A 27,626-nucleotide genomic window follows, 5' to 3' on the forward strand; every position below is an offset into this window, starting at 1 on the left:
AAGAAAATCATTAATGTACATCTCAAAGATGGACAGAAAGAAGTTAATATATTATTTATTTAAACTTAATGGCGACTATCTGCCTAATGTGGTAGCAAGTGTTGATTTTTTTTGAATGGGTATTCAATTAAAATACTCATAAGTGGTATGTTTTAGTTAATAACATTTGAAGAACTATACTTTTACCACTTTGAATAAGTTTTTATATTTGAGACAACAAATTTCTGGCTTTAAAAAATGTGGTACATTTTAGCTTTACACAGCCTTAAGCAAAAAATGGCAGGAAAGTCAGCTAAAAGTAATTAGAATGGCATAAAATCCTATGTTAGTGATTTAAAAATTTTTAATGAGTGCAGAGTTTGTAAAGGTTTTGTTGAATTTTAGACTCTGCCTTTTATTTATATTATGTTGAATAGATGATCTTGCTGATGACTTCATATGCTTACTTGATTTGTGTATGCATTTTACAGTTCATTTCTACTGTTATGTTTTGCTTCATCATTGCTTTCCTTATCCTGCATTTTCTGGTCATCTTCTGAATCTGCAACTTTTCTCTGCTACTTTCCTCCACAGCACCTTACCCACAGGGGGCTAGGATTTACCTGTGTCCCAGCTCCCCCTCTCTCTCTTGTGGTTCCCTTCATCTTAAAAAGTCCTGTCTTCTCCTCTCGGAATCTAGCCTTCCCCCTCATCCTTCTAGCCTTGTCAGCCCAGTTCTGAGGAAAAGTGTTTCTTTCAGTGAAGAGCTGTTCCTGGCTGCTTCTGGTAGGATCATATTATGTCAGCTTTTTAATCCCTTTATTTTAAATCATCTTTGAAAAAAATTAATTATTTCATACCATATAGAAGTATTGGGTATTTTACACAGCATGTACTCTTATTTTTCTTATTGGCAGGCAGTTTAATGGTTAGAATTATTATGAGGACATGATTGAGGATTACTTGATGGATAATTATGAATATTCTGCTAAAAGAATTTTATGTATTAAAAATTATATGTCTAAGGACACGTAGATCTGCATATTTCCAATAATTTTTAGATTCTCATTACCAGAGTTTCTGTTTTAGATGCTTTACTTTCTTTCCCTTCACACCAACTCCATTCATGTTGGACCTATACCATCATGTTGCTAAACCATATAGTTACATTAGTAAATTATTCTGTTTGAATCAGTTTAAGTCTCATTTTGGTGATATTCTTTCATTATCCATTTTTTTTCTGTCCATTGCATTAATTTTCAAGTTATTCTGCTCTATTTTCTGATATTTCATTTATCTCTACAAAATTACGTTTTATTTTATGGTTTTCAATATGCTTCATATAAAAATCTTAGTTTCATTTCTGTGTTTAGTATTGTATAGTCTCTAAAAATTACACTTTAGGTTACTACAAGAAAAATACATTTCTTTTTTATTTTTAAAGAACAGAATGGGACTATACACATGCTAACTTTTGTTTCCTTATCCAAGAACAGCTAAAAATGTAAAAGTAAATTAGTTCCTTTTTTAAGTCATCGTACATAGTAAATCTGCCTGCATGTATCTTCAGTTTTAAAAGGTGGGACTAAACTATAAACTCTAGTTTGTAGAGTACTGGCTTCTCACCTGTCCCCTGCTTTCTATAATTCTTTGACCATAATTGGTCTATTAGTATTATCAAAAGAATAAACTAAGATAGGGAAAGAAATTTAAAATTAAGCCTTTAAAAAAATACATCTAAGAGCTTGGGAAATGTAATTCTTTCATCCATGACTGTGTACATTTGTGAGGTGTCTATTATATGCCTCTGGTTTTTTAAAAAAACTCTTTACGTTAATTTTTGCAAACGAGTGTTGAAAACTATGATATGACTATTAATACTGTTTTGTCATGAATGTTATGTTTAGGAATGGGAAATTATCAGAAAATAGATGTGACTATATTTCAGAATTGCCTGAAATTATTCATGCTCTTTAGAGAATTTTAGAATATTTTAGATAAGCCCAATTAGTGCTTTTTCTCTATATATATTTACTTTTAAACAAACATTTAATTTTCTCTTATTTCTTTTAGTACTCTTAAATTGTTAGCATGGTATAAATAATTGGTATTATATTGATTATTTTTTATTAGAAGATTCAACTTTTAAAATTGAATATTATATAAAAATTTATCACCTTAATATAATTTTATAAATGATTTTTAGAACAAATTAAGTCCAAAGCTTGCTGTGATCAGTAGGACTTTGGCATCTTGCTTCTAAAGAAAACTTTGTGAATAAAAAAAGTAAAATATGTGCTTAGTTGCCATCACAAATACTTTAAACTTTCTTTATACTTTATACTTTCTTTTTAACAGATTTTGACTCATGATATTTATGAAGATGAATGCAATTAAACTGTCTGTTTCTCTAGTTGTTTTTTGGTTGTTATTTATGTACTGATGTTCTGTAGGAATGGGAAGTGGTAGTGCTGGAAAAGAAGGGGGGCCCTTTAAAGCTCTATTAAGACAACAGACTCAGTCAGCATTGGAACAGAGGGTAAGAGTCACTCAACATTCTTTATTCTTACACTGTTAATATGATTTTATTATCATGCTTCCATGTACTTATAACATTTTTATAATTTTATAATAAGTTTATTTTATAAACTTATTTTTATAAACTAGTTTTGGTCATGTATCTATAATACTGTAATTTCAATCCAAAATATATTTAAGGTATCAGAGTAATTCATTTATGAATAATTACTTTTAATTTGGAATAATTCTATAAATATTTTTGTTTTGTCTTCCAATATTATATTAGAAATAATCTATTTGGAAATATCCATTGAATGATGAAATCATTTCTGATTTTACATTAAAGTTATAGTATGTAAAAGAAAATAGATAATTTTCTAGAAAAAATTTTATTGATGTTATATTAAAAATAATTCTTTAGTATATTAATATATTTATTTTCTGAGATGATTTTTATCACTGGCCAATGTCCTTGGGGTTAAGAAATGCAGATTCCATATTTCTACAGATTAACATAGATAATGTGGTTGTTCAGTATGTGAATGCATCACTTTTAATTACTATAAATTTGTTTTATTAAATATGTTGTATGGAACAATGAATAGTTAAAGTTTTGGGATGATTTTCTCTTTTTATTTTTTTGTATAAACGTCATTGCTAAGGGAGGATCACCTCATAGGTTCTGTAGGAGGCGGGTATGTTTCTGAACCTGTGTGAGAACCTATTTCATGTATCGGTAGCTTTTGTAGTTTGAATCTTGATCATTTAAATTTTATTTAAGCTGTTAACAAATGTTGCCAGCTTTTTTTCTTTTCATAATGCAAAGTTTTCTTTTTTTAATTTTAATAGCACTATGAGGCTCATTTTTTTTTTTCTACTTAACTAATACAGTGCATGATTTTATATGTCATGTCAGTTATTTTAAGGCACAGTTCCATAGCTTTCATTATGTCTGATTTGGAAGTTATAAGCGTTTACAGAATTTTCTTTTACATGTTCCATTTTATACTAGCATTAAATTAAAATAAAAGAAACATAGTGAATGGCTGTAAAAGGGTGTATTTTATAAACCAAAGGTATTTCTTTTCTAGAGGTTGACTTTTGAGAAGAGTGTTTTTCAGATCCTATTATTATAAACAGTACAATAAGTAATTTTTTTAGACTTTCTTTCCTAGTGCTGAAAGTATCTGTGTACGCACTGTTTGCCTTTTAGACGAGGCTCCAGAGAACAGAGCTGAACAAACAGAGCGATGGGACTTTAGCAATACCTAGTTCTTTGCCTTATGCTCTGTCAGGCAGCAGTTGCCTTTCAGCTACTCTCACATCTGGCAGGCATACCAACCAGGCCATCAAGTAGCCCACCTAAACATTCAGACTGTGCATTGAAACCAAACATAGACTAACAACATGGGGAAGAAGGTCAAATAAAGGTGTGTGTCACTTACAGTTTTTAGGCCAGAGAGCTCTTACCGCCTCCCTACTCCCAGTTTTACACTCTCTCGAGTCCTGTACACTAGGAATATTTCCTGTAATCTAATTACCATCCTAGAATTCACAGGAACAGAAAAACTTGAGTTGCCTTGACGTTTGCTATAATGAGATTTTGCTTGTATGTTAAGCCCATGACTTTACTCTCTGTACTAAGTTTGAAGAGCACCTAGCTTTAAAACAAAAAAAAATACTAATCAATGAAAATTGTTTTGGATTTAGTTTGGATAATATTTATGTTTTCAAATATGCTTTCAAAAATTCTTAAAATTTTGGACACATTAACATATTGGGCATACATTACTAGATAATCCTCGTGGCATTAACAGCAAAGGTATGGAGAGCTACAGTTTTCATTTACAACTTTATAAAGCCTCAATTGGCAATATATTTACATTACCGAACCTTGCAGTGGCAGTTACTTGAATTTGTGAGCCTCCCTCTCTACCCTGCGTACGTAATAATAGAAAAAGCATTATCTTGTTTGGCTTTCCCATTTACCTGTGGTTGCCATTAGTATGGGAAAAATATGTACAGAAGTATGAAGAATTCTCCCTGTATGTGTACAGATATACCTTAACTCTGCCAAGTTGAACACTCGATCAAATTGAACACATGATCTACTTACCATTTTATATATTCATTTTAAAATACTCATTTCTACCCCTTGCTACCTTTAATAAACTATATGGCTTTTTTTTCTTATGGAAAAGAGAAGCTTTATTTGTCCATCATTTTTTTATTTTATGAGTTATTCAAGTAGCAGTTCTCAAAAATAAAAGTGTTATTATTTTTTTTCTCTCACAAAAGCATTAAAAAATAAGTTGACAAGATCTTGGTAACAGGTATCAGATTACTGGAAGATGAGAAATAGAGATAAAACTTTTATTTAGATTTAGGTTCTGCCTATGAACTGTTTGCTGTAAAGCAAATAGATTTATTTTTTCAATATGATTTTTTTTCACTTGTAAGAAAAATGAAGTTACTTTTTAGATTCCGGGATGTATATTCTTCTTCAATAAAGAAACCTAATTGACTTAGTTTAACCTAGTATTTCCCAAATATATTTTACCATGGAGTCTTCCATTTAAAGAAAGAAACTTTCTTTAACTTTGGGAAACTTAGATATAAAGCAAAGTCTTTTGACAAATTATCATTTTAGAAGTGGGGATAAAATTATATAATAAATCATAGTAGGAACCTGGCATGGAGTTTTATATCTAGAAAGTTTACTCTGGTGTCTTGAGATAATAAAAAGAATCTCTGATTTCAAAAAAAATTGCTTAAATATCTTCTAAGAAAAATCCTATTTAAATCTTAAAAAAAAATCCATTTTGTTCTCAGAATTTTCAACTAGCCTGTCTTTGAGCACATGCTGTTAAATGATTTATGCTGCATGTACTTGGCTTATGTCAAAGTATCAACATATGAAGTCTTATCTAGGCTCCACAGGGCAAGATTTTTTTTAAAATGTATGTATGTATGTATGTATGTATTTATTTATTTATGGCTGTGTTGGGTCTTCGTTGCTGCACATGGGCTTTCTCTAGTTGCAGTGAGCAGGGGCTACTCTTTTTTTTAAAAAAATATTTATTGTTGTATAATTGATTTACAACGTTGTATTAGTTTCTGCTGTACAGCAAATTGAATCAGTTATCCATATACCTATATCCACTCTTAGATTCTTTTCCCATATAAGCCATTACAGAATATTGAGTAGAGTTCCCTGTGCTATACAGTAGGTCCTTATTAGTTATCTAATTTATATACAGTAGTGTGTATCTGTCAATCCCAATCTCCCAATTTAAACCTCCCCCCTCCCTTACCGCCCGGTAAACCATAAGTTTATTTTATACATCTGTAACTCTATTTCGGTTTTGTAGATAAGTTCATTTGTAGCCTTTTTTTAGATTCCATGTATAAGCAATATCATATGATATTTGCCTTTCTCTGTCTGACTTACTTCACCCGGTATAACGATCTCTAGGTCCATCCATGTTGCTGCAAATGGCATTATTTTGTTCTTTTCTATGGTGGAGTAATATTTCATTGTATATATATACCACATCTTCTTTATCCATTCCTCTATCAATGGACATTTAGGTCGCTTCCATGTCTTGGCTATTGTAAATACCACTGCAATTACCACTGGGTTGCATGTAGCTTTTCGAATTATGGTTTTCTCTGGGTATATGCCCAGGAGTGGGATTGCTGGATCATATGGTACTTCTATATTTAGTTTTTTAAGGAACCTCCATACTATTCTCCATAGTAGCTGTATCAGTTTGCATTCCCACCAACAGTGCAAGAGGGTTCCCTTTTCCCCACACCTTCTCCAGCATTTATTGTTTGTAGATTTTTTGATGATGGTCATTCTGACCTGTGTGAGGTGACACCTCATTATAGTTTTGATTTGCATTTCTCTCATAACTAGTGATGTTGAGCATCTTTTCATGTGCTTTTTAACCATCTGTATGTCTTCTTTGGAGAAATGTCTATTTAGATCTTCCACCCATTTTTTCATTGGGTTTTTTGTTTTTGTTTTTTTAATATTGAGCTGCATGAGCTGTTTGTATATTTTGGAGGTTAATCCCTTGTCGGTTGCTTCATTTGCAAATATTTTCTCCCATTCTGAGGGCTGTCTTTTCGTTTTGTTTATGGTTTCCTTTGCTCTGCAAAAGCTTTTAAGTTTCATTAGGTCCCATTTGTTTATTTTTGTTTTTATTTCCATTTCTCAAGGAGGTGGATCGAAAAAGATCTTGCTGTGATTTATGTCATAGCGTATTATGCCTACGTTTTCCTCTAAGAGTTGTATAGTATCCAGCCTTACATTTAGGTCTTTAATCCATTTTGAGTTTATTTTTGTGTATGGTGTTAGAGAATGTTCTAATTTCCTTCTTTTGCATGTAGGTATCCGGTTTTCCCAGCATCACTTATTGAAGAGACTGAGGGGCTACTCTTGGTTGTGGTGTGTGGGCTTCTTATTGTGGTGGCTTCTCTTGTTGTGGAGCACGGGCTCTAGGCGCGCGGGCTTCAGTAGTTGTGGCACGCAGGCTTAGTAGTTGTGGCTCGCGGGCTCTAGAGCACAGGCTCAGTAGTTGTGGCACAGGGGCTTAGTTGCTCTGTGGCATGTGGGATCTTCCCGGACCAGGGCTCGAACCCGTGTCCCTTGCATTGGCAGGCGGATTCTTAACCACCAGGATATTTTTAATATAAGGGCTTTCCAGAGAAAATGTCTTCTGTAGTCCCTGGCATTCCCATCTGGACATTGAAAGCAGGGTGTGCTTGGGCTGATCTTAAGGAGGCTGTCCTTTTCAGTGAAAGAGAACCTATAGATTGATCAGGTATAGTAACGGACTAGAGATTAAGATCAATTCTTTAACTCAGTGTTTTAACCAGAAATGGCAAGAAGCCAGGTGATAAAGTCTGTGGTTCAGAGAGAACCTAAGCCCTCTTCATCTCAGTTTTTGACCTGAAACACGGAGATGGTAGTACCTCTGTCTCAGGGTGTGGGAAAGATTGTGAAGCATAGTTTTAAGCTACTGTGCGTAGGACTGGCACGCTGTAAGTGCTCCATAGTAGTCATTGGTGATGGTAGTGGGAGGATAGGTATTTAACAGTCAGCTGAGATACTGGCAGTAGCTCTTCTGAGAGAATTGTCTGAAGATGCTAGTTTGGGTTGGTTAACGATGTCATTTTAATTGTAGGTTAAATTTTGTGTGTTAAACTGAGGGAGTGTGCTGGATGAACTGGGGACAGTTAGGACAGAGTTTAAGTTGGTAGCGTGGGTCTCCGCCTCTTTGGGCAGCCATTCCCCTACATTTTCTGCTGTGACCGGCTCTAGAGTGATGCTTTCCCTCCTGTCCCTTTATCCCATCTTCTGAAATCTGGGGAGAAGAGTCAAAGAATCCTGAATAGAGAAATCATTTAGGTTCATTTTTTTCATACTTATCTGAAATCTTACATGCAGATGGTTTCCAGCATGGAATTTACCTAATTTATTTCTCAATTTTTGGTGGAAGTACTGTTTTCCATTTAGCTTACAAAATTTTCATTTTCAGTGTCTCTTACCCAGAATATTTAAAATGTTAACTATCAAGATTAAGTGTAAAGTGTTTTTTTATACTTGGCCACAGTAGTTTGAGGAAATTTAAAAACTTCCGTATTCTTAAAATTGAAAAACCTTAGAGATCTAACTTATTAGGTAAAATACTAAAGTTTCCAGTAACATAAGCTTACCTGTACATTCCTCATTTAAAACTTATATTTTAAAAAATTTAGATGGAAATAAGGAGCTATCTTGACTAACCATTTTATAATACTTTTAAGTAAAATTCTCCTCCCGTCGTCTCCCTTCTCTTCCTTTTCCTCTTCCTATCAGCTGGGCCAAACCTGTCCACTTCCATTGACTGTTTTTTTACACCTTTCTGTATAGCCTAGGTTTTTCTTGCCCTTGTTAAAGATTACTTTTAAATTCGAATGAATTTATTTCTAAATATGTATGTGTGTGTATGTACACACACACGTGCACACACATATTTTTTAATACTGTATCTCATGAGTTATTGAGGTGTGCAGGACTGTTTGCCTCTGTGGTAAATGGCTCCAAGTTGCTATGCTGTGTGAATTATGCTTTGGTCAGTTCGTATTCTCCATGCTTTAAGCAGACAATCAGTAATCTTGCTGTTTTTAATGTGCCTGCTTCTAGTAATATTCTTTATCTCCCAGCTTTTATTTGCTGCATTTAATCTGCTGTGGGTCCAGAAAAAAAGATACCAATAGATTTTAGAATATGTTCCTAACATTATACATTTATAATTACCATATATCATCATATGAATATGGTCTGTGGGGATCTCTTATGAATGAAGTACCTGAAGTTTAGTACTTGGAACTAACAGTTCTTTTGACTGTTGAGGGCCCTGTTTTGCTTATTTTCCAGTTCTCAGTTATGTTCTGAATAGCTGAGGCTACTGGTAAGTGACTTCTGGTTAAGTGAGCTACATTAATCTTGCAGCTAGACAGGTTGGATGTTAAGTTTCCCATACTTGCATCCAATTTGTACCACGCGAGAGGCTTCTGTATTTGGGCAACCACAGGAACTCCCCTTTCTTTCTGGGTGTTGTTTCAATGAATTTCCTTTCTCTGCTTTGCCATTTCTCTCTTGCATGCTTCTCTTTGTCTCTAAATTGACAAGTTTGATATCCTTGAGAGAGAAGGGGAGAATAAAGCCTAAAAGAACTTGTAGAATTTTATTGCCCGCCTTACTGTCATCTGCATACCTCTCCCCTTTCTTAATACGCATTTATGTTTTTACATTTTTTTCCTGCTGCCCCCATATTAATAGAGAAAATAATCTCACACAATGATTCTCTGCCCACCTGAACTTGACATTGGCTCTTCTCTTCACCTTTCTATGTAGCTCTTAACCTGGTCTGCTCATCTCTGTCTCCTCCTCCCTGAGTCCCACATTCTTTTCCATCTCCTGCCCCAGACCTTCAGTCTTTACTGGTAGCCCGGGATAGGGTATGTGTGTTGAGGGATAGTCTACGCCCACTGAGAAGTAGATGTGGGGTAGCGGGGCAGGCAGATTCCCCCCGGCCCTCCTGTCTCATTGCCACCTTGCATCAGAATAGGAGATTGCGAGGAAGGAAGAGTGTGTTCAAATACCTTTTTTTTTGGGCCATGCCGTGTGGCTTGTGGGATCTTAGTTCCCCGACGAGGGATTGAACCTGGGCTCTCAGCAGTGAGAGCGAGGAGTCCCACCCACTGGGCCGCCACGGAAGCCCCCTGTTCAAATATCTTAATTTGGAACTCTGAGAACGTTTTTTTTCTCATTTAGAATTGATAAAAAGAGTGTTCGGACTTTGTATAACATGTGGGAAAATGGATTTAGAGCTCTAACATCCAAGAAAACTTTTAATTACAAAGCATCTGTAATGCATAATTGGTAGCCTTTTGTAAGGGGTAAATTCATTTCCTTATGGCAAGCTTTTTAATAAGCACATTTTTTGTACTTCACACATGGTCAGTTGTTTTCTTCCCCCGTTCTTTCTACTAGGAATTTCCATTTTTTACCTTGACGGCGTTTCCTCCTGGATTCCTCGTGCATGTCGGGGGAGTTGTTAGTGCACGCTCTGTGAAGCTTTTGGATCGTATCCACAATCCTGGTATGTTCTTTAGAAGTTTGTTTTCGATGTTTCATTTACTTACATTGTGATTATTAACATTGATTTTTATAATTTTTTAAGCCAAATCTATCCAGAAAGAAGAATGACAAAGAAAGTATGAACTGACGCACGTTGCTCTAAAATATTTGCAGTAATCTTAATTAAAAATAATTAAACTAAGTATATATTTTAGTTACGTTTGTATACAGAACAAATCTTGATTCATCTTTGGCCAAGGTGTATCACTTTGAGGGAATCCTTAAGTCACTTTTGAGTCAGCTATTATTTTCTTTGACCCATGCAGATAACAAATTTTACAATTTGATCATTGTGGCCATTAGCTTAAGATGTTAATTCTTTTCACTAGCAATAATTCTTTATGGATTTTGAGTAATTTCCTTATTCATAAAAGAAGTATTGTTTTAAAATGTAATTGTAAACATTGTGTAGAGTACCTTAAGAGTTTAAAAAAGGCAACTATTCTCTTTGGGTCCTTGGTTTCTTTTATGTAGCTATTTGTTCCATATAAGTGAACAAGAAAAAATGACAGCTCACTTCTTTAAAACACGGGGTCTTGATTATAAAAGAGAAGAGGCATGGAAGTCCTAGTAATTTCAAGCCCTTGGACTAAAAATGCTTTGATGATTTTTCTAAACCTAAAATAAGCATGATAAGTATGGTAGGAACTTTCCTATGGACTCTGTTCTCACATCTCTCATTGACTAGATGCCCAATAACTTGCTCAAATCACTTATTATTTTGATGACATACCTTAAACCTGAAGTTATATTAATATTCTTACTTGGCACATATCAGATATGTTTTTGAAAATTTTAAATTGTCACTTCCAGTAACCTCTTCCTGGGGCTTGTACCGACAGCTATATGAAAGAGAAAAATGCTTTGAAATTATTGTATGCAAAACACAAATAGTGATTTTGAGGATACAGAGCATTACCATTCTTTTAGATTTTTAAGAAATTTAATCTGTGTCCTATGGTTTGATGTCATTTGAGTTAAGCAGAATGGAATTTTTCTAGACCCTGAACAGGATTTCAGAAAAGCAAGACTAGCTAGGATTATTTAACTCTAAAGCTGAGCAAATACATCTTTTAAGCACAAGTCTTCTCTTTTTCTTCTCTGGTTTATTTTTTTTTCCCTGTTCCTTACTTTTTGAGTCAATCTGAGATCTTATCTTCATGTAGTATTTGCGTATTCTGCAGTAATTAAAAGGCATGTTTAGACTGAGGCCAGTTTACTGGATTGAGACCTTGAGGACTATGCCAAGTTTCATATCTATGTGTTTAGGAACTTGAATTATTTGGAAAGTGCAAGGAAATACTGAGTTAATACTTGACATTAACTGGGTGACCCAAGGCCAAGTTACCTGTGTTTCTGTGGACCCTTGACTCAAATATTTTGATAGACGGCACCCACCCATGGATCTAATAGCTCCAAAAATTCAGGAATATATTCAGTTGTTGGTGATGTCTTCTGTTTATTGAAAACATTTTGATGTCATCATTGCTTCCACATACTCTGAGTAAGCTGTAGAGTCTGGGAGAACAAATGAAGGTTACTTAACTAAGTTTAAGTAGAGAGCCATATTTTACATGGCATTACTTAAAAACAACAACAACTGCTTTTGGGGGTTTTCCATACTTGCCAGTTTATTCTAGCTGTGTAAGAAATGTAAGAATCCAGACCCAGGGAAGAAAACACAAATCCTTCCTTATTACAGAATATATTTTGTGTATTGTAACTACAGCTCATCCATTCTCTTCCTTTCCTTCTATATCAGAATATTTTTTCAATTCACATGGAGAAATTCTCAGTTACTAATGTTTTATTTCCCAGAAGATTGTGGGCATATACATATAAATACTTTAATGTTATGTAAGTTGTATTTCAGTTTTGTTTTATTTTCAGTTAAACACAAATCAATTACATAGTCTAATGGTTGAGTTATTATATTATTTTGATATAGTTATCACATTCTTTGCATTGTGTTTTTTGTATGTGTATTATGCATTAAAAAGGAACATTTGCTTAACATTTTCTTAATCTCCAGGCCCCTTAAATAATTATTTATGAAAAAAATTTTAATTTTGAAAAGAGCTGAATGTTAAAACTCAGTTAGCATCTACCATAATGATGATGTATTAATTTTATGACACTGAGTTACTCTGCCGAGAGAAAATTATGATGGATGAGGTGCATGTGCTAATGTTAAAAGTGCTGTATTGGACTCTCAGATGAATCTTGCAGCTATTTTTTGACTAGTGAATATGGGAAATTTTCTTTTCACACTGAGTGTAAAAGGAAAAGTCTTATTTTAAAATCACAACCACCTACTACATGGGTTGTTATTTTGGAGTTATTTCTTTTAGAACTTCCCCTTTTTAAATATTAAGCAAACAGGGTCATACAATAAGGGAAAGAGTGGGGTGGTTTTGAAAAGGTAATTATCTTTAATTAGACTTTAGTTAATGTTAGATTATGATAGCATGTTCCTTCTTCTCTATCTATTTCTACTTCTTATTAACTCTGCTGTCTGTGTCTTTCTAGTTCCTGTCAAGTGGTGTTGTCAATTGTGTTCTTATTTGTAGTGTTTTTTGTTTTTTTCTTACTATTCTGCACCTAAAACTGATCTACTAATTTGCTGTTTTGAACTCAGCCTTTGTCGGAATTATGGGTAACACAAGATCTTACAAACTGCTAGACTGGAATAGTTTCAATTCAGGTATTTTAATGGTCATTCAGTACTACCTATGCTGACAAAAATTATGGCAGCTCAGTGAAGTTTTTAGAAATGTTCTAGATTAAATAGGCTTAATGTCAATTCAGTTATACAGATACATTTTGCAATACATATGTGATAACTTTTGTAATCTCCATGGAAATGGCAAACAAAAATGTGTTAACTAAAATGAATTAATCAAAACCATAGAAATACCATAAATTATGAATGACTTCTGTTAGGTGATTAACTTTCAGAATGATAACTTTAAATTATATTTATTACATTTTGGACAGTTTTTTCATATCAGGTAAATGACACTGGCATTAGCTTTGTGATTAAGGAAATATTAATTGTTAAATGTATAAGTATTAAATGACTAGTTTAATAATCGTAAAGTATATTTAAACTTCAATTGAGATTTGATTATAATATATTTAGTGTTCTAGAAATATTATAAAAGTATAGCTTAGCATTTTTATTTATAATTCTAGAGTGTTCCAAAATTTGGTAAGTAAGAGCAGATTTTGGGGGGATTAACAGCTTTCATAAGCTTTCCTCCTTCCCCTTCGACATGAGAATATATTTTTTCTTTTTAAGTAATTTTACATATGAATATAGTTTGTAGCTTTTAAAGAAACTAAACTAAGATAGCTTTACAGCTGATGATGTGGTTTAGAGTCAAAGGCAATTTTTCTTTTTGTTAAAAGCATGTTCTGTTAATGTAAATATCTACTTTTTTATGTTATTTCTATTTTAGATTTAAATTAAATACTAGAGCCATTTTGATTTAGTATCAGAAACTGGTATTTTCCTATAGAACTTTTTCAGTTAATTGCGTCAGAAAGTACATCTATTTACAGAAAAATAAAAACAGAAGCACCAGGAGGCTTAGCATTTGAGATAATATCCCATAATCTTTTCAGTATTGTAAACTTTTTTTGTTCTTAGGAGTCCAGGATGTAAGTTCTGATGTAAGTAGTGCATGTTTGACTATGAAGTAACTCATGTTCATCATGTAGATTTACCTAAAGTCAGTCTAGTACACAATCTGATCAAGTCCAACCTTTGCAGATTTAGACCGACATCAATTGGTAAATCTTTGGGGAAATTACCTCTATTTCCTATCCAAGTTTTTGCCAGCATGTTATCACATTGATTAGAATTAATCATTTGTAATGTCATGCTTTATACTTAATTTTTAGTGAGAAATTAAAAATACCCTGCTGGATTCATTTAATAAAAATAAGAATATGTATTTAAAACATAGGCAGATTAGGGTAGTGGGCAGAGAAAAAGGCTAATTACATAAGTACAGGACATTGAGGGCATAAATCATTAATAATTTAAGGAGCCTGAAACCTTGTGAGGGCAAATATGTTTAGAATGAGAGATGTATTAAATGATAGAACAGTTTTGGAAAAGTGGAAAAGGCAAAAGTTAAATCTTGTAGACATAATAAAGACTTTGTCCCATGTAAGCAGAATTACAGAATCTGGCGAGGAAAAACATGGTTGAGGAAGCAGTATATCTTGCCATCATTTAAAATAAAGTCCAGTAGTAAGTATAAGAAAGAAAAGGTGGATATGTTACAGCGTATTAAAAGATGACGCTTTTAGTTTAATGCGCTCATAGTTGTATGCTTTTGATTGAGGTGTTAGAATCGTTTGATTCCAATAGTTGGCACATATTCAGAAACCAGGTTTTTTTGGATACTAGTTTCAGAAAAATAACTTGATAATTCTGAAAAAAAAGTGATTTATTTGGTAAATATATTCAAATCATTTATATATTTTTCTCCATCATTAGGGAATATTTAGCCACTCCTGTCCTGTATTACCATAGAAAATCAAGAATTGACCACATCAGTAAGAAAAGTAGTTGTTGATACAGTTTCTATTAATGCTAGAAACTGTTCATCAATATTGTATTTTCTGGACCCTCTGAATACCAGGTGTTAGATGCCTTCCAAGAGAAAAGAGAAGGGAACACATGGTAGTCAAACATACTTACTAATTATTAGACATTCCTATTTCAGAAACATTAAAATGTGGGAAAATATAGGAGAACATTTTATATCACACAATAGTATTTCATGAAATACGATATATCATGCACACATTTATTAGAATTTATTTTTTGCCATACAGTTCACTAGATAATAGGTGTGCAAAGGTGCCAGTCCTCCTATTTTCAGAAAGCTCATATTCTGGGAGGATAGAAGAATATGTAAATGGATTACTGTGTGTTATGGAGTGATACAAGATACAGAGTTAAAGAGGAAGGCAGGATTAACGCTGTGTGGCAGGGAAGCTTATAGAGGTGGTAATTCTTGAGCTCAGTGTTGGATGGTATATGGGAGATTCACGCAGATTTATATTTCAGACAGTGTATTTGGAGCCATGTTAATACATTCTGTGAATGTAGTTCTGAAACTTCAAGCATGTGCAAAACAATATCCTAGCCATTACTCATTCGATGATGTTTATTACATAGCTACTTCATACTTATTTTAAGTTTTTTGCCGTTAATTTAGAATATCTTTGTTAGTTTACCTTTTTTTTCCTGCCCCCTTTTCTCCTGCTTTGTTGTCTTAGTTTGTGTTAACTACAAGTGATAGAAAATATTTTTATAGAGCAGGAAGAAGGGAATTCAGTATCTGAGAATTTATTTAAAAATTATTACCTTTTCTTACCTTGTTTCTTATTTTTTTGGCCTGGTAACAGACTTTGAGAAAGACAAGATGAATCTTGCTGCTAGGAAGGAGGATGTAACATTTGCGGATCTGTATGTGACATGCCAGGAGCAGGAGGTGCATAGGAATAAGACAGGGTAGCCCATGACCACATTTGCATTAAATCATTGACTAGAGGTTGGAGAATGGATTTAAAAGCAGCAAGACTAGAGACAGGGAGCCCAGTTAGTAGACTGCAGTGGTACTGGCCAGATAAGTGACCTAGGATTTGGTGGTAATAGGAGCGCTAAAGGTTTATAGTACACTTACTATGTACTACATACTCTTCTAAGTGCTTTATGGTAGTAGATCATTTAATCCTCAAAACACAACCATGACATAGGCATTATTCCTATTTTGTAGATGAGCAATATGAAATGTAGCAGTTTCCCCAAAGTAAAATAGAAAGTGACTGAGCCAGAGTTTCAACCTTACTACTTTGGCTTCAGGACTTAAACTCGTAACCATAAATTTACGAACTATTTATAATGTAAAATCCACAGGACTTGGTGATTAGTAGGATGTGGTGAGTAAAACAGGCTCTTGGCAACTTTCAGCTGAGAGAGAAAGATAGATTATGGTTATTCCACATGTCTACAAGTCTGACATCCCAGGGGGCATGTGGAAACTCAAGTCTATTTGAAAGTTCAGTTGTAAACTTTTAAGAGTAAATTTTCATAGCCCGAGCTTATTGTTTCTCAGATGGCTATGATCTTTTTTTTTCTTCTGAGTTTACCACTAAAATTATTTCTGAATAGCTCACACATACATGTTTCTTAATTAGTAATAGTCTCAGTGAGTTGAGTAAAATTTGTTATTTTTTCTTGTGTAGGATGCCTGTCAGCTTAGATAATTTTTTCAGGAAGTGACAAGAGGAAATATAAAGTAGTTATATAATGTGGTTTGAAAAGTACTAGTTTGAAATAGCTTATAAACTTAGACAATATTTTTAAGAGTGTTTTTAAGTCCTGAGTTAGTAAAACAAGGTGTTTGAAAACTAACTTTTGTTTCTGAGAATATTCTAAAAAGTTTTTTTTTTTTTTAAGTTTTAGACAGATTGTAGATTTTAAGACATTAGGCTGAAGATTTTCTCAATCTTATAGTAAATGAACTTTGGCTAGTGATAATGCAAGCTCTAGATTAGTGGTCTGAATTTAGAAAATATTACTCTTTTTTGTTAGTTTTTAGAACTGTAGTTGTTTAGAAATTTCACTTTATTTTGGGGGCAAAAATTAGTAGTTAAAACCTAAGAAATGTATAGTTACTGCTTTAAAAATATTTAATTTTAACAAAATATGAGTCAGCTGATATATAAGGAAATATTTATAGAATATACATAGCAGTCTGATCATGCAAATATTTCTTCAGTGGTTGTTTGTGGAGTGCCCACCATGTCTTGAGCACAATGCTGGGGATTGGGAACACCAGTGTTCATCCAGTGTAAATCCTCATCCTTTTTACATACCTGGTCGAGGCTTTTTGTTATACTATTTTGCTCTGTGAGTGTGTGTGTGTGTGTATGTGTTAGTTAAATGGAGATAGGCTTTCTTGGAACTTGAATTCTGCTGATAATCTCAGCAATTATTATTTTTCTATGTCTGAGAGACACTCATGAGCAGCTGTGCAAACTAAGCCTAAAGTAGTTAAGCAGCTTTTGGTTTTCAGTATTTTAATAAGGTTTTCAGGAAATAGATATATAGAGTTCAAGAAGGCATAAATATAGCATGCGTGACATGTGAGCTTTTCTTTATAATGTGACATATAACTGTAATACATAATTTTCCCTCTATACATAATGTAACGATATTCATTACTTTTCATTCTTTACTGTTAAAAAAAAAAGTCAGATGGGTAATCTCCTTAAGTGTGAAATTTCACTCTTTTCATATATATGTGTATGTAAAGTGTAACTGGATACTGTTACATTATTTTAATGTAACATGTAAATGTAATATATCATTCTCTCTCTGTATAAAATAATGTAACTGGCTGCCAGTTACATTATGTATAAAGAGTGAAATTTCACAATCAAGGAGTAGATTACATATTTGACTTTTTTTTTTTTTTACAAATAGTAAAGACTCCAGTTTGATCCAACATGGATTGTATCCCAGCCACCATCCTAACATTCTAAATTACTATGTCTTGAAGTTTTCTCTGACTTGCACATCACTTCTTCTATAATGAGACTCTTCTTTTTAGTCTTTACTGAATCACCATCCAGTTTAAGGCTGTATACTCCCTTGAACCTGAACTCTCTAATTTCTATTTCATTAGGGGAAATATGTCTTCTTCAAAAGGTTGTTTTGGGTTGGAATATTAATTTCAGGTATTTGAGAATGTAGCTTTTTGTGCTGTCCGTTAACAAGATACACTATCATTGTACTGAAAATCCTACCTAACACTTCATCTTTCTTGCTTATTTAAAAATTAGATTGAATAACTATCCATTTCCTATTTTTCTTTCAACTAGATTAAAAGATTCCCAAGGACAGAGTTATTCTCTTCTAGAGCTATATAAAAATAGAACTAAATTGAACACTTTAGGTAGTCAGCGTTTCTTAGTTGCAAGTGTGTAATTGCCTAAAATCTCAAAGGGATTCAGTTTTATAAAAGCATGTTATGTTGAGTTGTTCATTTCTTTACTTTTTGAGGTGTAAACTATTACTGTCATTTTAGGAATCTTTACCAGTGTCACCTGTACTTCAAAAACAAGATAAAATGCTAAAACGATGGCAAGATATCAAGCTATGGCCATGCTCTAGACAAGTAACAGTGGTAAAGTGAATTGACTGTGGTGTCAACCCAGGCATGAAGACATTACCCCTAAAAAAGGCATCAGTGAGGTCTAGAGCTCAGTTCATGCCTACGATTAAAAGGATATAGTAAAAGATTTGTGTATTAGCAATGAAGAGTTTTGACCCTTAGAAGAAAAACATAAAATAGTATGAAATATAGTTTGTATAAATATATAACTTTTAATATCTCCTAAAATGATAATCTTTTTATAATTATAAGTAATTCTATAGATTATTAGGAGGAGCATGGTATTTAAAGTGAAAATATTTTTTTCTTGACATCTCTGAAATGTTTATTTGCAACCCTCGCATCTCAGCTGTATATCCTTCAAGTGACCAGATTGTATACAGTTTCATATATGGCATGTATAGTTGCCAGCAAATTTTTAAGCCGGACTCTTTGTTTTGCCTTTTATATTAGTATGGTAACTCCTTAGTTTTTACTTTTGTAGGGTGAGTAAAACACTTCAAATTCACTAGTGTGTTTCCTGTAAGAAATGTAATTAGCTGTTTCTAAGCTTTAAAAATTCCATTAATAGGGATTAAATACTATGATATTTCTGAATTTTCAGTGGTAATAAGTTAGGCAACTATGATATTTCTGAATTTTCAGTGGTAATAAGTTAGGCTGAGTTATGATTACTACTTGAATTTTCTCTGGCTCATCTCTGGCATTAAGTATAAAATAGGCTTTGAAGATAAATTTAACTTTTCTGTAATATTAAATAAATTGATTTATCCTAATTTTATCTTAATTAACCCCTAAATTTAATAGCCAAAAAGTTCCTTTGACTTCTTGCTTACAGTTGTAGGTAATTATTGTTAATCCAATTACTAGTTTGTGATTAAGTGCTCCTTACTGTATGCTTGCCTTGCTTTCACCTAGAATCTAGGGCCATTACTTTCTGTAACCATTTCAGTGAGCTGCCATAGTTTTCAGTCTGTACTGTCACCTGATCCAAGCATGCGCCAAAACATCCACTGTTTCTGGCTCTTGTCTGCTGAATCTGCTTTGCAAAACCCTTCGTTCTTTGAGCTTTTGCTTTAGCCAAAAACCAAATTTAAGAAATTCTTTGGAGTGTGGACATATGCCATTTGCTTCCTTAGCCCCCCTGTTATGTAACTCTTTAGCTTTTATTAAGCTTGTAAATACTTTATTAAGTACAACAGTGGCATCCCCATGTGTAATTGTGTGGCTCATGTGTCAAAAATAAAGGCTGCTTGTGAACTTGTCAGAAGAGAATGAATGCTCTACTTGCGCTGCATTCAGCATTTTTTCTTGTTGTTTTTGTTTTTTTTTTAATCAGCCACTTATTCTTTCATAGTGTTTGGTTTAATTATCTGATTATTTTATGTATTATACCAAGGTAAGTCTGATGTAAAAAAACTTTGTATTCTCTGTGGTTACATGTATCTCATAGTAATTATTATTACATATTTTTCCATTTAGGCATGCTGGCCTTTCTAAATAAATAGATCTTGAACTTAAAATAAGTAACTTCCTCCATTTTTCATTAATTTAAACAACAGTATTGTGGATTACTTCCTGTAAAATTCATTTTTAAAACAGAAAAGCTACCATGTATTACTTGCAGCAAGATGTAGGCAAACCTAATGTGAGAAATCTAAAAATGTAGTGTACGATTATTTGGTTTAGCAAGTAGTATTGTAAACTACTGGGATGATGTAAAAAGTAAATAGCATGTTCTACTATTAAATTTTAGAAAAGTTAGACTTTTTGTTTTACATAGTTTTTCAGGAAAATAATTATTTTCTAAACTGAGATATATTTCTCTTATTTGTGATATCTATTTTCAAAGAATCATAAGTACTTTGATAGATTGAGCAACTACTTGAATAATAGTTCATCTTAATGATGTAAAATTTCCCTATTAGGAAAGGATGATGTTAAATAGATATCCAAATTGGTCTGAAAACATGTATGTCCTAAAAAGAATGGATTTGAAAGTGTATTTGTGCTGTTGACGTCTACATGTCAGTTAGGAATATGAAGAAGTTCTTTAACATAGTAGTGTATGTGCAAAATAGGGCCGCCTAATTGTCTCACACATTTCTTAATTCATAATATTGATTGCTAACACCATATTGTAGTAGTTTCTGTTTCTTTTCCTTCTTTATTTTATCTCGTACTCTGATCTTTTCCTAAGTTTCCTGTAGTTTGCCTTTCTTTCTTTTCTTCTGAAAGAAAGTTTTAAGGTAGCTCTGTATTGGATCCAAAACTTTAAATCAAGAACTGGCTGGCATCATTTGTAGTTCTGGCTTTTATCTCCTCATTTCTCCCCTTTGCTGATCTCCTCCCTGCGGGGGAGATCATAGGAATGTGAGCTATACCAAGCCTTTTAACCTTTCTTTACTTTGCTGTCTTCAGTATTTCACTAGTGAGTATGATTCTACTTATTTTGAAAAACGTATTTGAAAACTGCTTAAGTACTGAAATTCAAAAAGAAGGCTTTTGGATTGTTTGATTTCCAGTCTTAATAGTGCCTTTTATGTGGAAAATTTACAGTAAGAACTTAGCATATTATTTAGAGTTGTTTTTTCTATTCCAAATTGTTCCCAAACGGAAGTGCCACAAAGAGAAACAAATTAGGATATGCTGATTATAGACCGTTTCTTTTTTAAACATCTTTGCACTTAAAAAGTTACTATATATGCAGCTGCTGTTCATCAGTAGTTTGCAGCTAAATGCAAGTGATTAGGAAGTATGTGTGACAGATGCTCCATCTATAATGCTCCATTACAAGCAATATTGGACTCCTTATGGTAATAAAATGCAGTTCTGTGATTCTAAAGCATTTTCTTAATGACAGAGCCACTTATGGAGTTACAGTGTTCTATCTGAAATTTGTCCTTATGAACATTAACCAGATTCTTTGTATTAATCTTTTAAATGTATTTGCTTTCCTTATTTTGCATTGGCCAGTCCCTTTATTTCTTGCCACTTTGCTTCAGGACCCACATCTCTTTAGAAGAGTGGCTACAGATGGCTTTCTGCTTTTTCACATTGACAAATCTTTGCCTTGGAAAGAACCCAGAATATAGCACATTATAAAAAATAGGTACCAGGAAATGAAATCAGAATTTAAGTTAAATTTATGGATATAACTCATAAGGTATCCACTCAGGGAGGTGAGACATAGGATGTCCTTTTAGGTTAAGATTGGAATCTGGAAACTCTGGGTCTACCTTTCAAGTTGTATCTAATAAAATACATCCCTGTAGGTGTCCCTTAAAGTAATAAAGCAAATAGAACTAGGTGGTTTATCTTCTAGCAATCGAGTTTAAAATGTTAAACTTTTTGAGAAGTAGCATTAAATTAAAATGTTAATAAGCTTTTTGAGAAGTAGCATTTTAAAGATGTGAAGTTTTAAAAACTGTTGTAGAATAGTACTTCTTTGCCTTCCAGAGTATGCTTATTTTAACCATTTCTTGTTCAAATAGACAACGTGCTATTGAGTAGTGAACTGATTTAAAATTTATTTTTCAGATGAACCAGAAACTCGAGATGCGTGGTGGGCAGAAATCAGACAAGAAATAAAATCACATGCCAAAGCATTAGGCTGTCATGCTGTAGTGGGCTACAGTGAATCAACTAGCATCTGGTAAATGAAAACAACTTGATTTTCTAGATGCTGTAAGTTACAGATTGTCATCTGAAAGGGGGAAAGCTTTATGCAGATACAGGGAAAAGAAGAATAGTGGAGTGGTCCAGGAGCATGGGCTTTTTTAGAGTATATCACACCGAGGTTCATATGCCAGATTTGCTACTTAATTAATGTGAAACTTTGGGAAGGTTACTCTACTCCTGTGAGCCTCAGTTTGTACACTGAAGTGGAGATAATAACTGCCTATCAGTTAAGGTTATTGAGGGATTAAATGAGAATATAATACTGGCACATAGCAAGTATTAACTCTAGGCCTACTTTACTCCAGTTTGTGACTCCACTAACTCCTTCCTCTGGGATTTTGGAACCCTTGATCTATTGTAAATGAACTTGCCATGTGTCTTTAAAGTTCATTGTAAACTCTTTCTGCCTTTGTTTTTTTACTAACTGTAACTTAACTTTCTCCTGCCAACAAATCATCCTTTCTAACTCTACCCAGTTAGGAGGGGACTTCCATACTCCTAGTTCTCAATCCACTTTTCTCCTACCTTTCATTTGGATAGCCTCTCCTCCTTAACATCCATGACATTCCACAGTTTAGAATTTTCTACCTCCAAAACTTTCTTCTGCCTTGTTCATTACCGCTTGGCCAATCTCCTCCATTTAAACAAGGTTATCTCCCTTCTAACAGCCTGGCATTGTACTTTCTCATTCTCAAATCCTCTATCCCCACGTGACTTTCAGCCTTATTTTGGACCTTATTGTCGCTTGAAACTGCTTCTCTTTAAAAATTTGAAACCATAGGGCTTCCCTGGTGGTGCAGTGGTTGAGAATCTGCCTGCCAATGCAGGGGACACGAGTTCGAGCCCTGGTCTGGGAAGACCCCACGTGCCGCGAAGCAACTGGGCCCGTGAGCCACAACTACTGAGCCTGCGCGACTGGAGCCTGTGCTCCACAACAAGAAAGGCCGCGACAGTGAGAGGCCCGCGCACCGCGATGAAGAGTGGCCCCCCCTTGCCACAACTGGAGAAAGCCCTCGCACAGAAATGAAGACCCAACACAGCAAAAATAAATAAATTAATTAATAAACTCCTACCCCCAACATCTTCAAAAAACAAACAAACAAACAAACAAAAAACAAAAAAAAAATTGAAACCATAAAATTGCCCTCTTGGATCACAACTTAATATTTTTCCACCCATCCCATTTGCTCATTTACACCTAGTTTGTTTTGACCCTTATCCTAACCAAGAGTTTTCCCAGTTCCTTACATAGGTTCTGACTTTACTTGCTATCTGCCATCCTTGAACCCTACTTTCCACTCGTTCAGAAGTTTGTATTGGATATCATCTAGAAACTGTGTGACCTTCTGCTGTCTTATTTTTCCACCTTGTGTTGGATAATTCTCACTGCCAGCTATTACATGGATAACTCTCTTGTGGTGGTGGCGATCATTTTTGTTGGAGAAAAAATGATTAGACTGTAGTAAATGAGGATGTTACAGAGCCATGCTATTTCATCTTCTGAGGACCCTTTCTTTTCCTTTGCAGACCACGTATTATACCCTTGAACTGCTGTATTCCTATAGTAGCTGTTCTACTTTTGTTAAACGACTAACTTTGTTATGCTTATCCTGCCTTACTCCCCAGGTAGTCTTGCTTATTCATGGATTTCGTGTCATGCACTCTCCGGTCTTAGGGATATGGTTTTAAAAGACACAGTTCTTGCCATCAGATTCACATTCTCCTGGAGAATTATGACAAGTATAATATATTTTATGATAGAGACATCCTAGGATGCTTTAGGATCTCAGAAGGCTGGAGGTTAGAAGTAGGATTGGAAGAAAGTGTTAAGGAAGTAACTGAAGCTTGAACTGAATCTTGGGAGATGAGCATGAGTTATATCAGTGAAGAGAAAAGGCATAGGGAGGGTTTTCAAGGCGAAAAGACTAGCATGTGGAGAAGGCCAGAGGTGTAGATCAGTGGCTGGAGATAAATCGCAGTTGCAGGAGTCTATAGAAATGAGTTCAATTAATTTACTTAGAAGTTTGCATTCACCTGATACAAATTTCTCTTTTCCCTCTAGACCTCAAAATGTCTTTGTCTTTAAATCCTATCTTTACTAGTTTTTTCTGTTCTAACCCATCCTACTTACTATTATTGGATTCAGTTCCCTGAGATGCATACCTTGAAATGCACACCTGCTCTTGTAGCTCCTTGATTTGGCGCCTTCTGTGGCTCCCCGTTACTTTTTCTGACGTTCTCAGTGCCCACTTAAACATTGTAAGCCTGGCCTCTTACAGACCATTTCTTTTATATCCTTTCTTCTGGTCCATTTACTCTTTGTTTCCAGCATTTCGTCCCTAGACTGCTACTTTTCTCACTAGCTTTGGGTGATCTCATTCAATAATTATGTTGATTGTTTAATTTTTTTGGCTTTCAAGCTGGGTGGTATGTAATCAAGAGTTTCAAAGAATTCTTTTGAAAATCAGTTTTTATCATACATATAATGATGTACCAAAAGCTCTGTTTAGTTTATTTTGTATTTTATTTGTTTCAGATATCTTTTTATTATTAAGTTTGAATTAAGCTATAACAATATAGATATTTACATAGTTGTGCCTTTAGAATAATTTTAATACAATTCAGTATACATTTAAAGAGTATTTTAACACAGTTTGATGGGTTATTGCTGGATATTTTGAAACATTCCAGTCTTTATCAGCTTTACCATGTTTTAAAGGAGTCACACTGCTCTATTAGAAATAAAGTGCCTTTCCATGGAAAAATAAAAAAATAAAAAACAAACAAAAAACAATAAAGGAATCAGTTGTCATTAATATTATGCTTTATCTTTTACAATTTTTAAATAAGAAAGAATTCTTATCCTTTCCATTTTAACAACATTATTTCTGTTTTCTATTCTAGGTTTAGGAGGTAATCCTGTGATACTAATATTTAGTAGAGTCTAACTTTAAATTTAAATTGTCACCCTTGTATCACTTTGATAGTTAACATTTTCCAAAGTTAGATTCCCTGAAAATGTTAACTTGTTTATGTTTTTTTCTTTTGTAGTGAAGAGGTCTGTATTTTATCTGCATCCGGCACAGCAGCTGTACTGAACCCTAGATTTCTGCAGGATGGCACCGTGGAGGGCTGTTTGGAACAGAGGTTGTCATGACAGCCTGGCTTATTTTCCTTAAGGGCAGAGAAGGGAGAGGTTGACTTTCTTCCTCTCAGAGCTGGGCTAGTCCTTCTCTATGAGGGTGGGTTATAGGTGTGCAATTTTGAAATCAGGACCAGGCACTTTACTGATTTTTACTTAATCCATAGCAACAAAGAAGTGTTGGGTTCTGCACTGTATGACACATCACTATTTCTATTATCTTGATAAATTACACATATGATTACCAATCGAAGGACTTCAAGTATACATTTTTTTGTTTGCTACAGTGTAGAAATAATTTATTTTATTTGAGTTTTCTCTTCCTTTCCTTTTCCTTTCTCTTACCTCCAAAACAGGAAAAGGTCATGAAACAATTTTCATAAAATTCTTAATTTACAAAACAATCAAAATACTATGTTATCCGAAAATTATGTATAAAAGCTTCAATTATGTTATAAAAGCTTCATGAAATATAACTTTAATATATGTGAAAGAGAAAGCAAAAATGAAAGCATTAGGTAAAATGAGATTACTTTTTGGTTTATTTGATTATTGGTCCCTTTAATCTGTTAGCTTCCATAAATGTCATAAGTATTTTCCATAAAACGATGAAGTTATCAAATATATGTACAAAAAACTATTAGTTTGGTACCAGAGTTTGCCCAAATAATATAAATTTTAAATACCCCTTGCTCTACACTATGCATATTTATTTTCCCCCGGTATTAATGTATTAGTGTATATTAAGGAAAAAAGCAAAAAAAATTCTGTATGTGATCAAATTTAGAATAAATTTGCAAGTCTCTGTATAGCAAAGAAAGATATGCTAGCTCTGGTAGGCACACAGAAGACCTTGGTCAGTTTCTTCTTTTGTCAGTATTAAAAATGGGTTTTGACCATAATATATTTCTGAGCATTAAAAGTCATGGTAAATAGGAAAGTGGAGGTGGGACATTTTGAAGTATATTGAACAATTGGAATATTCCTTTGAGAAAACTGACTTTGCCAGTGAGTTGTCCCAGTCCTGTCATATAGTTCTCACCTGTGTCAATAGATTCCATTCTTCACTAGATAGAAGCCTAATTAAACAAACAACCTTTCCCATCCAGCTTGGTTGTTTCGGTATTGTGGCCTGGATGGACACAGTGAGCTCTCTTGAATGGCAGACTGATGCAACAGATACCATCCCTACTTGTAAAAGAGGAAAATGTCTTTTTCTTTCTGCTATGAAATTACTAGTGCTTACTAGAGAAAATTTGAAAAATGTAGGAGAGTAGAAGGAAGAAAAAAATTCCCTAGGGTATGAGTATTCAAAGATAATGCCTTTTGTACATTTCATATTTCAAATGCTTTCATAAATTTTAGCACTTTTATTTTTTATGCCTTATGATATTACACCACTTATGTTCAAATTTCTGTGAGGTGTTTAGTTAAAAATTGCCCCAGTTTTCATCTTTCTGTGTCCCCTTGTAACACATGGGCTTTGGATTCAAATAAACTGGCATAAGAATCTGAGGTCCGCTACTTAGTACTTAGTGTGACTGAGCAAGTTACTTAATATCTCAGCTTCGTTTCAGGCCAAGTGGAACTAGTTTTTGTTGCCCTCTGTTGGGTGTGAGTATTTAGCTATAGTTTTCTTACTTAATCTTCAAAAAAACCCAAAAAAGACCCTTTCTAGGTAGATATTGTTGTTACACTTTTATAGAGGAGGCTCTGAGAGGTTAAATGACTTGCTCAGAGTCACACGGCTCTGCCCAGATCTGTCTGATTCCCCTGTTACTTCAAATAGGCGAGAGTGCCATCTCAACAATAAAAGAATAATATCTGGGAGAAACTTAATTTGATTTAGAGGGTTATTGTGAAAATTCAGTAAAATAATGTATACAAAGAATACAGAAAGTCTGACTCTTGGTAGGTGTTGTATGAGTTCTCTTTTCCCTTTTTAATGTGTCTACTTGCCAAATTTCAACTTTTAAAGGGTTGCTTTAGATGAAAGGGATTTGAGAACCCACATCTTACCAGAGCCATAGAAGATGTGGCTGTGTGAAAGCTGGGATTTCTCCATGGAGCTTTCCTCTGTTTCCCTTCCTGTTCTCCTCATTTCCTCATATTTAATGACTGAATAAATACTTAATCATTCTAAAATGATTTCATAAACAGCACAATACAACAGACATTTTACAGTGAATGGGGAGGTTGTGGGTTGTTCATTTGTGCTTTATGTATGATGGATATTCATTTCTGAAACATGGGTGTTTTGGTTTCGCAGAAATGCTAAAACAGACATCATAAATTAGAAACTTTAGAGTATGCCTAGCTTTAACTTACATTTTTTCCTCTTAAAGAGATTTGTTTTTAACCATAGAATTTTTTCAAATTTTTAGGTTGGTTAAAAAGTTTTTTTTCT

The 27,626-nt window shown here is 33.8% G+C and overlaps 1 protein-coding gene across 15 annotated transcripts in view; it reads left to right on the forward strand.

The window, feature by feature from the left end:
- The window catches only part of C2CD5 (C2 calcium dependent domain containing 5), an 82,538-nt gene that overhangs the window by 24,325 nt on the left and 30,587 nt on the right, over positions 1–27,626 (forward strand). For 7 of the 15 annotated variants that reach the window (XR_009565435.1, XM_060305948.1, XM_060305952.1 and 4 more), the window contains exons 9-13: positions 2,433–2,518; positions 10,049–10,157; positions 12,834–12,899; positions 21,937–22,051; positions 25,129–25,224. Coding sequence is in view for 14 of the 15 variants with exons in the window: in XM_060305948.1 (XP_060161931.1) it covers positions 2,433–2,518; positions 10,049–10,157; positions 12,834–12,899; positions 21,937–22,051; positions 25,129–25,224 (472 nt within the window). In the remaining variant the exon portion in view is untranslated. Of the gene's footprint in view, positions 1–573; positions 766–2,432; positions 2,519–10,048; positions 10,158–12,833; positions 12,900–21,936; positions 22,052–25,128; positions 25,225–27,626 lie in introns of all 15 variants that reach the window. The other 8 variants (XM_060305949.1, XM_060305953.1, XM_030841419.2 and 5 more) reach the window with 2 other exon arrangements.

This window comes from Globicephala melas, chromosome 10 (genome assembly GCF_963455315.2).
Source record: "Globicephala melas chromosome 10, mGloMel1.2, whole genome shotgun sequence".
Taxonomy (NCBI): domain Eukaryota; kingdom Metazoa; phylum Chordata; class Mammalia; order Artiodactyla; family Delphinidae; genus Globicephala; species Globicephala melas.